The sequence below is a fragment of the Echiichthys vipera genome (assembly GCF_963691815.1).
Source record: "Echiichthys vipera genome assembly, chromosome: X".
In the NCBI taxonomy this organism is placed as follows: Eukaryota; Metazoa; Chordata; class Actinopteri; order Perciformes; family Trachinidae; genus Echiichthys; species Echiichthys vipera.
Window position 1 is genome coordinate 23,378,159 of NC_139825.1, and position 16,055 is coordinate 23,394,213.

A 16,055-nucleotide genomic window follows, 5' to 3' on the forward strand; every position below is an offset into this window, starting at 1 on the left:
ACACCACATGATGACTTGCTCTTGTCACACTTGTTATGAAATATTTTCAGCTTCAAATCACCTTTGAGACACAAAGACTTTGTGCCTATTAGTGTGTGTGAGGGACGCAGATTGTGTGAGGAACTAAAGGCCACATTGTGTGTGTGTGTGTGTGTGTGTGTGTTTTCGCTCAACAATGCGTGCAGCTTGCATCTGAGTCAGCGAATGAGCGAGCGAAGGGGAGGACCATTCATCAGCGGATTCACAGAACTACTGAATGCTTCCTGGGAGGAGGGTGAGATTCTGAGAGGGAGGGTTCTAAGAAAAGCCTCAGTAATTACCTTCAGCTTTGAGCCTGTGTTCGTGCCATCTCGTACACATTTTTTTTTTTGCGGTCCAGGATGTGTTCACAAACGTTGCCAGATTAAAAGTGCAACGGTGACATGAAAAAATGATTTGAGCTTCTGCAAATTGTAAATTTTTGAGGGATCAAATGGGTGGGTGCTCAGCGGGAGTGGGGGGAGGTGAGATTGTGGCGACCTGGGTTAAAGCCATCGTAATAGGATCTCAGTTTCTCAATCCTGATGCGGCTTGTGTTGCCCGTTTGACTTCTCTTTCCAAAGGATGCAGAATCGCGGCCTAAGAAACAAACAAACAGACTGTAAATTTGGACTTGAAATGCAAAAGAAGGGCAAAGCAGGGGTGCGCTGAGTTTAATTTTGTAATTAGGTTATTATTTTACCAGAGGAGCCTTTTACTTTAAGTTAAATAGACAGTGATGGGCCTAAAAGATCAACACGTTAACATGAAGCTACAGTAGGATAAATGACAAAATTATTTAATGACACCCAAGAGACCAACACAGAGGCTGAGAGGCTCATAGACAGACCTGCCGGTGATGTCCTGCCGTGTCTCAACGTAATGCATCTCTTCCACATTCGCCTCCACCCACCCTCGAATGACCGGGGGGTGTCTTGGATCCACTTCCAAGTAAACACGGCTGTTATTCACCAGAAAAAGACCACAAAATGGATTTAAAAATGAATTATCCACAGGGCAGGATTATCAGAAGCAGCCTTGAGATGAGAGCAGTGGCACATGTCTGCTACAGTATTCACTAGAAGTCTTCTTTTCAAGAGCCGAACTCATTAAAGAGGCAACACGATACATGTGTTTTTCTGAACATGCTGTTCTTGTGACAAGCCGTTGCCGCTGTTAGGAATTAAACCCAGGTGTTTGTGTGTGTGTGTGTGTGTGTGTGTGTGTGTGTGTGTGTATGTGTGTGTGTGTGTGCGTGTGTGTGTCGGGCAGTGGGGTTCTTACCCTTTATTTGATAGAATCTGTGGAGCCAGAGTCAAAATCTGTTTGATAACATTGAGTCCGTCTTTACCTCCGTCTAAAGCAGCGTGGTCTTCAAACCTGGGCACACAGTAAAAACATGCATTTGATGTCACATTTTTACAAAAAATACATTTCTAAGGGCACCTAATGCATTGATGCCAATTCATTTTACACATTTTTCTCTTTTTCAAAGGTTTAAAACTAACATCAAATTTGGTACAAACAATTTTATATATATCTATTTATTTATTTATTTCTCACCCACTGTTTTGCATTTATAAGCAGTATATAAACAGCTGATGAAATGGTTTATAACACATTTCAACACACTGTACCATCTACAAAGCCGAATTAGATGAAAAAATAAGTATTTTATGATTGTTTCACAGTGGTTACATTCAAAGCATGAATAAACACGCATACACCACACAACCCTGCTGAAAGATGCTGCCCTGTGAGGTTATTAAGGAACGCAGAGCTTCATCCTGTCTGTTTGTGTGTGTGTGTGTGTGTGTGTGTGTGTGTGTGTGTGTGTGTGTGCGCGTGTGTGTGTGTGCTGGTAAAACAGACACACTGTCCGGTTCCCTGTGTGTGTAAATATGAGATGCTGAGATTCGTCACAAAGCGGTGGTTGGAAATCAGAGAGCTGCTCAACCTGCGCACTATATTATTGGACGGTTAACTCTCAGGTGGGGTGCCAATGCTCTGACACCCACAACATCTCTGTCCATCTCAAAATAAAAAGATAAGAAAAATCCAGGCAGAGGGCAGGGTCTCAGGGTCTCATACAGACGCCACCACACACTTCTACAGTAGTAGGTTATAAGTGATGATTGAGAGAGAGGTTTGTTTTTTAGGATAATGCTACATATTTTAATTAAAAAAATAACTTTTCTACATCGAGAGAGGCTGAGTGTGTTTTAAATTACCGAATTATCTCAGGTTCCAACGTTGTCATATCCTCTGAGAACAGGTACGGGGGGTTACTGACCAAAGTTGAGACAGGGCTACAGAGGCTCAACAAAGCTGCTGCATCTAGAAAAACACAAAATATAACTTTGTTTGTTTTTAATCAGCAGTATTTTTGTATGTATTTGAATTACTGTAATACACTGCTTTCACTTACCTTTCATGACATCTATATGATGAACCTGTAATCTGTCCTGAAGCCCCAACCTGCAGAAAAAAAATCCTCCATCAGACTTGATATATCATTCTCTCTGCCACAATTAAAAATGAAAACATTGTAAATCAATAAGGACATTTACAACTTGCTAATGTGTGCTATGGTACAATAACCTTAGCGCATTCTCTCTTGTTAAATCCACCGCATCCCGGCTTTGATCCACCGCGATGGCTTTAAGCTAGTGAAAGAAAAACAAACACAGCAATTAAAAAATGCTGTTTACTGTTTGCATACAACTACCTCAGGGAAAACATCTATTTGTCTACATGAAAATGTGAGGACGTTTTTACAACTTTAGGATCTGTTAAACAATTGAGATAGAAAAATAAACAGACACAGCTAACCTTATGACAGGATAGTGCAGCCGGTTTGTGTCAGCAGTAAAAGGATCTGTACTGCGGTGTGAAGACAATAATGTTTTCTCCTGCAAAGTGCTTTTACTTAAAGCCATGTGTATCTATTCTACAGCTGTAGCTAATGTGATTTTTTGTCATTTTTGATGAAATCTACTTGTTAGGCGACTATAAATAGAACTGTGTGGTCGCTGAGAGGCTAAGCGAGGGAAACATTTGGGTTGCCCGACACGCTTCTGAATGTTAAAATTAGGCTCCAGAGGAATGTTGATTCACAGGTGTTTATTGAACTAAATAACAGACAGTGAAATAATATCTCTCTCTCTCTCCCCCTCTCCCTCTCCCTCTGATGTCTGTTCAATTATTTCAGCCTGAATCAAAGTGGTGGACTGACCCACATTGACATTCCTAGCAGCACGCCGCTAGCATGGCTAAAATCCATTTCCTGCTAAAACAACACAAGCCTCACCTGCGGAAGACTCTTCAGCAGACTGAGAGAGATGGCACCAGTGCCACATCCCACTTCCAAGCATGTTTGCTGGGCATCTGCACCGACTCCAGTCTCCGGTTTCATTTCCAGATCAGCGAGCACAAGTTCAACCAACTCCTGCACCAACAGACAGAGAAAACATCGCTCTCGTCATGTGTGATTGATCATTGGGATTTCTTTTTACGTTGTACATTTTGAGTGTTTTTTCTCCTGTCAAACCTCAGTTTCTGGTCTTGGTATGAACACGGGAGGTCTCATTTTCAGTGTCAGATCTCTGAAGTCCCACTCCTCAATCACATACTGCACAGGCATTCTGCATTAAACGCAAACATGTATGAATATTTTCAGAAAAAAACCTGTCTGAATACATATTTATATAGAGGTGTGTGTAGAAACTTTCTACCTGGATAGGCGTCTAGAGCAGAGCTTCCACATCTGCTCTGTTTGTTCTGGGCTGAGAAACTCTGTTAACTTCCCCTGCTCAAGACTTTCTATCTGGATAAAGAAACTGCATGTAAGAACCGGAAGGGATGCTGCTAAATGTGAATGCGGCTATTCAGACATTACGTCAAGTAACGCAGAATGAGCTCAGCAAATTTCCACTCACAGTTTTGGCCCCGAGCAGATAAGCAATGATGTAATGGCTCGAGTGGTCAGGCTCCATCACACCTCTGTCTGCAAAGTGTTTCTTCCATAAATGCATCGCCTGAAGAGCTGTGATCCTGCCTGCAGGAAAGCCTGGAGCGCTGCATGTGTGCACTGCATGAGAGCCCCAACGTCCCTAAAAGATTAAAGAGAGCTCCTATATAACTACATCTATTGTGCATTACACCTTTTTTAAGAAGTTTTGAAAAAAATCGTTGATAGTCTTTGTCTACTACTCTTGTCTGTGTTTTCGAGTCATTACAATACCTCTGGGGTTCAACTGTTAGTCAACGAGAATGAGTCATTTTGAAGTGGGCATTTGTAATCAATTAATAAAATATTATTTAAAGATTTATCAATAATAAGGTGTTAGTTGCAGCCCTACAGGTGTAGTAGTTTTGACCCTTAAGGGGGACAATGAATGGCTACCACACTTTTTTCAAACACATATGCCCCTTCTTCACTTGTCCGAAAATAATCTGAATTTTAACAATTTACCACACTTTCAAGCCATTTTGATCACTTAAATGTTCAACTATACTTTAATTTTAAAATCACCTCACTGCATTTTGGATTAATAAACTTCCACCCCACTTACTCTCACACATGCATGCCTATTACTTCTTTATGGTTTTGTCTTAGTGGTGATAAGTCAGGGACTCGCTGCTGGGTCTGATAGTGTGGTTATTTGATCATAATTGTGATCCTTTGACACTGAAATCACATCTTACCTTTTCTTCAGCACCATTTAAAAACTGTGCTGCCACTGCCAACCAGGCCCATATTCACTCATACTACTTACACATAATATTATAATAAACACGTATTATTAAAGATCTTGCATCCACACAAATGTAAATGCACATTAACCAATAAGTGGTATACATATATAAAGCATGATCACTACATGTGCACTAGTCTGGATATTCAGTTATATAGCTGCAACGACACATCACTGTGAAAAACAGTTAGTGTCACATCTACTGAACCAAGAGGACCTCCATGACAACAAAACAAAAAAGTCAATTTGATGCGTTAGTTACCCGTGGTCCAACAGTCCTGCACCCTAAGCATCTGCAGCCTGCACTCAGGGATCTTCTCCACATGATTAATCTAAACAAACACCCCTTCACTCTTATAGCTTTACAGGAACACAGTTTTTGCAGCTGCAGCCTCTTCGCTGCATCCTTCTGTTGTCCTGTTTGTACACTTTCACGCTCAATTACATCGCTCTAAATGGACATTAAACTATTTTTTTCTGGCACGCTGTTGATAGTACTTCCTACACATGGCGCAGCAAACCTCTCCTGATGTCAAAAGCCCCTACGCGACACAAAACGATACATATGCGGAACAACGTGCGCAGCGCTGACCCTGGTGAACAGTGTTGCCTTTAATGACTGTCGAATATGTGACATTTTCCGCTTGGAGACCCCGAAAACCCAGCAAAAATAGTGAGTATCACTTAAAGCTAAAGGTTTTTAACGCATATTTTTATGTAGTATTAGCTGAGATCATGTAAATCAAGTGAACAGCTGATAAAATCGACGTATATAACTAATAGTTAATGTATCAACACCAAAACTATCTGAAAACTATCTTTTCCACATATAGTACAGCTGAGATGCACCATAAATATAAAAGAAAAAAAGAAATTGTGTAATGTTTATTCATAAAAAGACACATACTCGTTGTGAACGTGGTATTACGACGTCCGAAATTGCAAACATAACTTTTAACTAAAGAAAGAAAAAATAATCAATTAATTAATAAAAGAAATCAAACAACAACAACAATAATAATAATAATAATAATAATAATAATAATAATAATAATAATAATAATAAGTATAATAAGTATAATAATAATAATAACACCAACAAGCAAAGGAACCGAAAAAAAACTATTGTTATTTGATCTCTTGATTTTGTAATAATCTATTTTCGGTTGTAAAGCCTCATGATGGTATTTTCGATGACATGGATGTTTTCACCATGTGTTTGTTTGTTGTAGTATGATTCAGTGTTATGTATGTGTTGTTTATTGTGTCTATTTTGTCATGTTTCTGTCTTAATGTTATGTATTTTTGGCTAATACAAAAAAGAGACTATTTCGTAAATTACGAGGCGCTCCTGAAGGCGCCAGTATCGTTGTTTAGTTCGCATGAAGTGTCGACGATCGGGGAGTCGTTTTATTTTTTTATAAAACGTTACCCTTGTTGCTGTTGACAGCATTTTATTTTTTAAAGTACAGCGATGACACATTTTTAATACGTTTTTCAGTCGTCAGACGCGATCATGTGTTTTACAGAAGCCATTAGTTTGTTTTTAAACGTTTAAACGTGAGCTGAACGGTAGAGAGTTAGCTTCAGCTGCTACACAGCAGACACTCGCTGGAGCCTGAGACTGTCACTGTGGGGCTGAGGTGTAGGATGGGGATGGTCAGACGGATAGAGTGCATATTCTTTAGTGAGTTTCACCCCACCCTAGGTCCAAAGATAACATATCAGGTAAGTGTGCAGTGGTAATGACATGACCACAACTGATTTATTAATGATCATAGTCTCTACCAACATGGTATGATTATCTTCATTATGACAGTAAGGGTATCTATCAATACCTGTAAGTATCAATGAATGAATAAATGCATGAATATATGCATGAATGGGTGCTTTACCACTCAGCCACCGGCCGCCCCATGTAAAGAGGCTGAAGGTCCTCAAGGCTTTGCTAAAAGTCTCCCCCTCTTACCCCATTTCCTGTCTAGCCTATATAATAAAAGTCTTGAAAAACTGCATCAATACATCTATGAATAAAATAATAAATGCATTTATTTATTCTGTTTTTATTTATTAAGACCCTATGATTAAGACTTAAGTCATGTTTACTTAAAGCATGTACATGTGTAATATGCCGTTTCTCATTTTTTCAAAAAAAGTGCCAGAAGTAGCCATAAATCAGTCTCTGCACCCTGTTTGACTGTACATGTAGAGCAGGGGTAGGCAATTCCGCTCCTGGAGAGCCACTGTCCTGCATGATTTAGGTTTCTCTCTGCTCTAACACACCTGATTCTAATGATTTGCTCGTTATCAAGCAGCTGATAGTTGTCACAGTTTGATTATTGTTAGACGCAGGTGTGTTAGAGCAGGGAGAAACCTAAACCACGCAGGACAGTGGTTTCCAGGGCCAGAATTGCCTACCCCTGGTGTAGTGCAATAACAATTAGAATAATTTATATTTATTATTGGCATGCAGGTATTTACCCGTTTGCATATTCTTGTGGTAGTAACCTTGAAAGTACATAATCTTCTTAGCGTATCGTATTGGATGTATTTTGTCCCCTGTGTCCTCTCCTGACAGGTCCCAGAGGAATACATTTCACGCGAGCTCTTTGACACAGTTCAGGTTTATATCATCACCAAGCCAGAACTGCAAAACAAATTGATAACAGTGTATGTAATCTAATGCTCCTTTCTTCTCGCCATAATTCATTAAGTCATGTCATCCCTTGAGATCCGTGTTTATGCTTGTTGCTCTTTTTCTGTATCAAACTATCTTCTCAGCTCTTTTTATCTTTTTTTTTTTTTTTTTAGCACCGCCATGGGGAAAAAGTTAATCGGGTGTCCTGTGTGCATCGAGCATAAAAAGTACAGCAGAAACGCCCTCCTGTTTAACCTTGGCTTTGTTTGTGACGCTCAAACCAACACGTGTGCCCTTGAGCCGATTGTCAAGAAGCTGTCTGGGTACCTCACAACTCTGGAGGTAGTAAATAATGCATTTTCACATCTGTAGTTGTCACGTGTGATTGCTTTGATATTTGCTAAAGATGATCTGAAATGTGTTGTGTTGCAGCTGGAGAGTGGCTTTATATCCACTGAAGAGAGCAAGCAGAAACTTCTACCCATTATGTCGACCTTGTTGGAAGAACTTAATGCAACAGGAGCCTGCACCTTACCAATAGGTATATTATTATTATGGAGTTTGCTGTGTATATTCTTGTTGTATTTATAGCAAACAACCATATGTGTCTTCAACATACAAGATGAAGGCAGTGGTGAAGTGCAAATTATGTGTGTGTACGTGAAAATCTCATACTGTTGCAACCTTAATTCCCAGATAATGATATATCTTCAAGATGCGGTACTTAAAAAAACATTTAGACTGTTTTCTAAAACTGATTAGTAGAAATGAAAGTCTGTGCTTTAAATAATTACTAATGAGCCATCAAATGTGCAAAGGTAATTATTAGCCCATGCTTTATATTATATCTTGCGTCCAACTTTGACCAGAATTTATTTTAGGAAAAGCCACAGCGGTGACCTAACTGTGATTTACTCTCAGTAAAAGTACTGAGCTCTAAAGTTCATGGTTTGGCATTTGAAAATCACATTTGATATGGTGGCAAACACAGTTGGCAGGATTTCTTTTAATGTAGTCTCTCTTTCGGTTCTGTGTGTGTTTTTAGATGAGTCCAACACCATCCACCTTAAGCTGATTCAGCTGCGAAAGGACCCCCCGATTGTCCAGGAGTACGATGTGCCGGTCTTCGCCCAGTGCAAAGACCATTTTATCAAATCTCAGTGGGACCTCACCACTCAACAGGTAGGCCTCGTGGCTGATATCGAGGGACGTTGTGATTAGATATGTTCCCCACTTCTAAGAACGAGAACGATTAGTGATAAAATGCCTGTTGTCAACTGTGCATGAAGTGAAGTAGCAGAAGCTGCCATTTATTGGTGTGTGTGTGTGTGTGTGTGTGTGTGTGTGTGTGTGTGTGTGTGTGTGTGTGTGTGTGTGTGTGTGTGTGTGTGTGTGTGTGTGTGTGTGTGTGTGTGTGTGTGTGTGTGTGTGTGTGTGTGTGTGTGTGTGTGTGTGTGTGTGTGTGTGTGTGTGTGTGTGTGTGTGTGTGTGTGTGTGTGTGTGTGTGTGTGTGTGTGTGTGTGTGTGTGTGTGTGTGTGTGTGTGTGTGTGTGTGTGTGTGTGTGTGTGTGTGTGTGTGTGTGTGTCAAAGCCAATAATGTTCTACTGTGTGTTATTTACTGCAGATCCTGCCCTATATTGATGGATTTAGACACATCCAGAAAATCTCTGCTGAAGCTGATGTGGAGTTAAATCTTGTACGCATTGCGGTGCAAAATCTACTGTGAGTTCATATCAGTGAATTAAGGACAGTGGCTGCTGACATGCGTCTGAACAATCACATGCATTGTTTTCTTTGCACAGTTAGCCAGAGGGGTGGATCTACACCCACGTGTCATGACAAACCACTATCCTGTTTATCAGTGCTGATGGCTGTTAATGTTTTAAGACTTTTATTTCCAAAAGAGAGGCACTGAAATCCTCTTTACTTCACAGGTACTATGGAGTTGTGACCATGGTTTCAATATTTCAGGTATGATGGTGGTATTTTTATACTAGGACTCCTGTGATTTTCCAGAATAAAATCAAAATGTTGGTGAAAAAGTCATCTTTGGGGAAATGTATAACTTTAGGTGGTCTGAATCTTTCATTAAAGCTCTCTAAGAGTATTACGATCTTGAAATATTATAAATATCATTTTTTTTATAAATAAAACATTTTTCTTATAATATATTCCTACTACTACTAACAGTTGCAAAGTTCTGTCTTAACTGTATGACGCTTTGATTAGTCGATGATGATCTTCTTGTGTCTTTTTATCTCCCTCCAGTACTCAAATGTATATTGCACCACCCCCAGAGTTCAGAGCCTAATGGACGACAAGTCCATCCAGGAGGAATGCTTGACTTACGTCACCAAGCAGGGTAAATAAGGGTCATGATTGTCTAGCGAATGAGTGTTGTTTTCTTTCCTTTATTTCGTGACATTTATTGTTTTATTGTCTGACAGGTCAAAAGCGGGCCAGCTTAAGGGACGTGTTCCAGTTATATTGTGGGCTGAGCCCTGGAACAACAGTCCGAGACCTTTGTTCTCGCTACTCGCAGCAGCTTCAAAGGGTTGATGAGAGGTTGGCTTCAGTCACCTTATCAGTTCCTGAAAAGACTTGATGACTCTTGAAAAGTCAGGTCAGAGTGACATTTATTTACATGCGTGTCATGTCATGTGTTGCCTTTCAGGAGGTTGATTCAGTTTGGACTGATGAAGTCTCTCATTCGACGGCTGCAGAAATATCCGGTGAAGGTGATCCGTGACGAGAAGAGCAGGTTGCCTCGACTCTATACCGGTTGTCATAGTTATGATGAGATCTGCTGCAAAACAGGCAGGTTTTAAAGCACTCTCTGTTTGTCTCGTATAACTGATGGTAGGAAACAAGTCTGCTTACACTGTTGTCAATTTTACAGGGATCAGTTACCAGGAGCTGGACGAACGTTTGGAAAATGATCCCAACATCGTGGTGTGTTGGAAGTGACCTGAACTAAAAACAGACTGAAAGACAAAGAGATGCCTCAACCAAAGATGCCTTCGGTGACAGGAAGGGTTTTCCTGGAATAATAAAATAAGGTCCCAAGACTTAGCAGCACCGCAGTAGTTTAAAGTGTGTGCTGCAAAGAAAGCCATGCTCAACAAACGTTTTCTGTATTCAGAGATGGGCTGGTTACACTTTACTTTTTAACTTTAGTAATACTTTTTTTTTAAGACTTGTTTTATTTGATTTTGAATATACCTACAATATGCAATAATATATTCTCAGATATATCTTCAGGATGTGATATCTAAGAAACCAATGAGAAGAAATGATGATCCTTGCTTGAAGTAATTACTTATCCTCTTGATCATTCAAAAGGTGAAGTAGTATTTTATAATTGTTTTAGCCACATTTTTAGATGTATGATGTGTGTTTAGGTCATTTGAGGAAGATGATATTTATTAAAAACCATTTGTATCATATTTGCTATGGAAGTTTCTGAGACCTCTGTTTTATCACCAGTATCAATACTTTCCTTAAAAACCTGTTGTATACCACCTGATACCTGTACTTTGCCCTCTAGTCAGTGCAGTCAGTGGAAGGGCTTCTTTGTCCTTTTCAAAATGGCCACTGTCATCAGATCAGCCACAAACTTTTGGCGGGAAAACATTTACGCATTTTTCAAGGAGTTATAGTAAGAATAACATTCCACAATAACATGTTCTCCCTGTGTCTGCGTGGGTTTTCTCCGGGTTCTCCGGCTTCCTCCCACAGTCCAAAGACGTGCACGTGTTAGGTTAATTGATGACTCTAAATTGCCCATAGGGTTGAGTGAATGGTTGTCTGTCTCTGTTTTTTGTCTCTGTGTGCCCTGTCCAGTCCTGTCCAGGGTGTACCCCGCTTCACCCCCGATGTCAGCTGGGATCGGCTCCAGCCCGCCGATTTATCCCTGAACAGTCATGTCACATTTTTGTTACATAATCAACATCATGCATACCACAAATAAATACACCCACTATTTTGATGATTTAATTAATCTAATTAATGCCCGAAATATCATCGTAAATGACATTTTAGGTATTTTCACACTAAGAATTACTATGAAGTCACAATCGTTATGCTATATTGACCGATTTATGCGTGTATTTTTAGATGTCAAAAGGAGTAGAGGAAGAAGGGAGAAAAAGAAAGTACATTATTGATGTCATCAACCTAATAATAGATGACAATTCAAGTTACATGGAGGAGGAGGAGGAGTGGACTCCTCAGGCCATGCATGATGATAGAAAGTTCAGATAGCTGTGATGAAGAAGACTATCAAGATGCAAACACATAATTTGAGGTCCCAATAACAACGCAGGACACAATCAGAGAAGAGTCAGTGAAGGGAAATGCAAAAAAGAAAGAATACAGATGGAGGAAAATACAATATCAAGCTCCATAGGTCGATTTCATTGCATGTGTTGAGGAAGGCACAGATGACAGGTGTGACTGGAGACGTACATGTATTTCAAACAGTTTGTCACTGATGAAATGCTACAGAAAACTACAGAACAAACAAACCTGTACAGACTACAAAAATATGGCATGTTGGTAAACACAACTATTAAAGAGATAGAGCAGGTTCTAGTCATGTACATGCATATGGGCTTAGTACAGATGTCCTGTGTGAGAGCCTATTGGGAGATGGAGACAAAGCTCCCTACAGTTTGTAATGTGATGTCTCAAGATCGGTTTCTGAAATTGCTGACACTGATTCACTTTCAGGACAACCTCCGTGTGTCTGATTATGCAAAGAATGATAACTTGTGGAAGCTCAGGCCATGCAAGAACAGTTTCTCTGCATACCACCTGAAGAATTTCATGCAGTTGATGAAATTATGTTGCCATTCAAGGGAAAATCTCATCTACGTGTCTACATGCCTGCAAAACCTCCCAAATGGGGTATTAAGATGTGGGGACGTGCTGGACAAAGAAGCTTTCTTTACGACTTTGATGTTTGTCAAGGTGCAGAAAATCCAGCCAGAGAACACTCTGAAGTAGGTTCTACAGGAGAAGTTGTGCGGAAAATTACATCAACACTTCCAGCAGGAGAAAAATAACAAGGTCTTTGCGGACAACTACTTTACATCAGTTCCCCTGGGGCAACACCTGAAAGAGAGAGGAATCCACACATTGGCACAATCCGGATAAACAGGATGAAAGGCTGAACCATGAAGGATGAAAAAGAATTGAAGAAAAATGGAAGAGGGTCAATGGACTTCAGAGTGAATCAGGACAACAACATCATTGTAAGATGGTACGACAAAGCAGTGCACTTGGTTTCCTCTTTTGTTTGTGAAACGCTGGGATCGCAAATCCATAACTTACAAAATGGTTCCCAGACCAGCCATTGTTGAAACATATAACAAGATCACGGAAGGTGTTGATCTCCTTGATCAAACATATTATATGTTGAAACATATAACAAGTTCAGCTTCAGATCACAAAGATGGTGCGTGTACATCTGGTGGCACACTATTACAGTGGCAGTCATCAATGCGCGGGACCTCTACAGAAGGGACCAGAAGAAGCTGAAGCCCCAGATGAAACCCACAGCTCTGCGAAAGATCCAGGCTGTGGTTGGCACTTCTCTCACAAGTGCAGGAAAGGCCAAACTCAAGTGTGTGTTACGCCCCTGGTCTAGGGGAACCAGAGACAGAACATGATGTTGCTTCTCCCCATTCTTCCCACTCCCAAGAAGGCCAGTGTCAGACCACTATCTTCTCCATAAGTGACTCCAACACCACCCCGTAAAAGGCCAGGCTGCAGTGAGCCAGTACTGCACCGGAAATCACTTCTCACATGTCTACTGTGAAACTGCCTGAAATGTTCTATATTTTGAAAAAGTTATGGGCAAAATTTGCTTTTGTATCTAAAATTAACATAAGTAACAAAAAGCTGCCAAAACAACCCCATGTATCAAATATGATACAAAAAATATACCATAAACAAAATGATGTGTCAAAGATTTGTGGGGGGGGGGGGTTGTTAAAAGGAATAATATTTAAATTTTATTTACTTTAATTTTATTTTATTGACTATTTACTATCAAATCAATCTTTATTTATATTACACTTTTCACACTTTTTACAGTAGCACAAAGTGCCTTACAGAAAATAAAAGCAAAACAAAAAACGAAACAAAACATGAACCACAAAGAAAGAAACACCATGATAATACAAACCTCCCACCCCCACAAATACACACACACACACACACACACACACACACACACACACACACACACACACACACACACACACACACACACACACACACACACACACACACACACACACACACACACACACACACACACACACACACACACACTCGCTGTCGCTGAGGAGACATGGCTGGGCACAGAGATCTGAGGTGAGGAAGAATCTTCCTTTGGGGGCCGCGCACACCAAGAGGATTCATGATCCATGACTGCAGGGGGCGCCGCCACAAGAACCCCCCCAACCCAGGCAGACAGGAGGCTCCACACCACTGTGTAGAGCTCTCAAGCCACCCGGGCCAGGGTCGTCCACGGGACAGCACCAGAAACAATTCCCGGTGTGGTCGGCCCCCTGGAGCAAACACTGGAAAACCGAGGGGCTAAAACAGTAAAATAAGATACAAAGGTATAGAAGCTAAAGACTGAGAGAGTAAAAACAGTCAAAACAGTAAAAAAAAGATAAAATGAATAGAAACTGAAAATAATGAGCATATAAGGAACAGGTCAGTTAAAAGCCTGATTAAAAAAGTGGGTCTTGAGACTCTTCTTAAAACATTAGCATTCTCTGCGGCCCTGAGGTTCTCCGGCAGGCTGTTCCACAATCGGGGGCCATAATAACTGAATGCCGCCTCCTCGTGTGTTTTGGTTCTTACTTGTGGTATGGTTAAAAGGCCAGCACCGGAGGACCTCAGGGTCCGCAAGGGTCGATAGAGTAAAAGTGCTGCAGATAAATAAGAAGGCTTGAGACCATTAAGACATTTAAAAACTAGAACCTTAAAATCAACCCTGAAGCGCACGGGGAGCCAATGCAGCGGTTTTAAAACTGGTGTAATGTGCTCCTGCCCTCTGGTCCTCGTTCTGTAGAAATTGTAAGTTGTAGATGTTCTCTTTGGGAAGACCAGAGAGCAGGGCATTACAATAATCTAAAGCATGCATCAGCCCCTCTGCGCTGGCCTGAGAGAGAAGCAGGAAACGGGACTCTGGCTATATTCTTAAGATGGTAAAAACGTATCTTTGTTATGTTTTTGATGTGTGGAATAAAAGTGAGCCCAGAGTCAAAAATCACGCCCAGATTTTTTTTTTTAGTTTTTTTTTTTACATATTTTGAGGGTTTAAAATCCTGTAGCATTGGTAAAAGTTTCTCTCTCTGGCCTCAGGACCAATGACTAAAACCTCTGTTTTGTCCGGTTGAGCTACAGGAAGTTTGCTGCCATCCATGACTTGACGTCTGCAATGCAGTTAAAAAGGGCATCGGTTGGCCCTGTGTCATCATGAGACACAGCGATGTACAGTTGCGTATCGTCAGCATACCTATGAAAGCTGATGCCGTGCCTCAGGATGATGTCCCCAAAGGGAAGCATGTAAAGATTAAAAAAGAGTTGGACCTAAAATTGAAACTTGGGGAACCCCACACTTCATCTTATGGGTTCCTGAGGAACCACGTATCCATATTTACAAAAGAAACTTTGATCAGTAAGGTAGGATCTGAACCAGTTTAAAACAGTACCAGAGAGGCCGACCAGGTTCCTCAGACTATTCAATAAGATTTGATGGTCTACTGTATCGGAGGTGGCGGTTAGATCCACCCGTACCAAGACTGTGAGTTTATGATTGAAATTATGACTGATGTCATTTAAAGTGCAGTCTCTGTACTGTGGATCCCCCTAAAACCAGACCATGGGTCTCTAAAATATGATTTGAGTTTTAAAAAATTGTTTACTTGATTAAAAACTTCTTTTTTTTTTTTTAAATCTTACTTAAAAATGGTAAGTTGGTTACAGGCTGGTAGTCATTTAAAACATTGTAGTCTAACTCACTCTCCTTCAGAAGGGGCTACATCATCGCTGTTTTAAAGGAGGTGGGGAAGACACCCGTCTGAAGAGAGTGAAAACGGTGTGAGAATTGGATCTAAAGGGCAGGTTGTGGGCTTTACCTGGTAAAAAAACACGACCAAGTGTCCTCGCATCAACCAGGGCAAAACTCCTCTGTGTTTCCTCCGGTAAAAGCTGATGAGCCAGGTGTTAAGAGCTGTTGGGATAAAAAAATGTGTTTGTTAAAAGATCAATTTGTTAAAAGATCGATTGTGGAAAATAGGAATCTGGGGTTATTTTTAAGGTCAATGATTAGTTTTTGGAAGTGGGAGATTCTTGCTTGTTTGACTGTGTTATTGTAAATTTAGAGGTTTTGATGTAAAATTTCACATTGAACTGTTACCTTTGATTTCCTCCATCTCCTTTCAGCACTCCTGTACTTTTGAGTTGTTTAACTTCCTCAGTTCTCCATGGGGGTGTAGGTCTTGTTTTAACTGTTTTAATAAAAAGTGGAGCCACTGAGTCCAGTGCTGTTTATTTTATGCTTCAGGTTGTCAGTGATAAGATCGCAGGGTGCTGGTAAAATGTCGGCAGGAGTGCTCTT

The 16,055-nt window shown here is 40.5% G+C and overlaps 2 protein-coding genes across 3 annotated transcripts; one reads left to right on the forward strand and one right to left on the reverse strand.

Moving 5' to 3' along the window:
- Nucleotides 1-478: 478 nt before the first annotated feature.
- Nucleotides 479-5,276, reverse strand: hemk1 (HemK methyltransferase family member 1). The gene is made up of 11 exons (XM_083939771.1): nt 5,038-5,276; nt 3,957-4,130; nt 3,753-3,844; nt 3,569-3,662; nt 3,329-3,466; nt 2,620-2,684; nt 2,447-2,496; nt 2,250-2,355; nt 1,303-1,398; nt 869-979; nt 479-618 (listed from the first exon to the last, which is right to left on the reverse strand). Exons 1-11 carry the CDS (start codon nt 5,098-5,100, stop codon nt 555-557), a joined length of 1,053 nt encoding a protein of 350 aa, XP_083795897.1. The 5' UTR covers nt 5,101-5,276; the 3' UTR covers nt 479-554.
- An 884-nt stretch (nt 5,277-6,160) lies between these two features.
- nprl2 (NPR2 like, GATOR1 complex subunit) lies at nt 6,161-10,823 on the forward strand. Of its 2 annotated transcripts, none has more exons than XR_014593786.1 (11): nt 6,161-6,503; nt 7,354-7,445; nt 7,587-7,755; nt 7,846-7,954; nt 8,459-8,595; nt 9,039-9,136; nt 9,349-9,385; nt 9,683-9,776; nt 9,862-10,037; nt 10,138-10,231; nt 10,314-10,345. XR_014593786.1 is itself a non-coding variant. In XM_083939324.1 (11 exons), exons 1-11 carry the CDS (start codon nt 6,426-6,428, stop codon nt 10,379-10,381), a joined length of 1,143 nt encoding a protein of 380 aa, XP_083795450.1. In that variant the 5' UTR covers nt 6,161-6,425; the 3' UTR covers nt 10,382-10,823. The 2 variants fall into 2 exon arrangements, 1 of the variants encoding a protein (XP_083795450.1); XM_083939324.1 differs by having other exon boundaries at nt 9,862-9,979; nt 10,089-10,231; nt 10,314-10,823.
- Nucleotides 10,824-16,055: the final 5,232 nt, after the last annotated feature.

Coding starts and splice junctions, on each gene's coding strand:
- hemk1 (XM_083939771.1), bottom strand. CDS start 5,100: ATGTGGAGAAGATCCCTGAGTGCAGGCTGCAGATGCTTAGGGTGCAGG. Junction 1,399..2,249: donor TTGGAACCTGAGATAATTCG/GTAATTTAAAAC, acceptor CTGTGTGCCCAG/GTTTGAAGACCACGCTGCTT. Junction 619..868: donor CGGCAGGACATCACCGGCAG/GTCTGTCTATGA, acceptor TTTGTTTCTTAG/GCCGCGATTCTGCATCCTTT.
- nprl2 (XM_083939324.1), top strand. CDS start 6,426: ATGGGGATGGTCAGACGGATAGAGTGCATATTCTTTAGTGAGTTTCAC. Junction 9,137..9,348: donor ATTGCGGTGCAAAATCTACT/GTGAGTTCATAT, acceptor TTTACTTCACAG/GTACTATGGAGTTGTGACCA. Junction 9,980..10,088: donor CTTCAAAGGGTTGATGAGAG/GTTGGCTTCAGT, acceptor GTTGCCTTTCAG/GAGGTTGATTCAGTTTGGAC.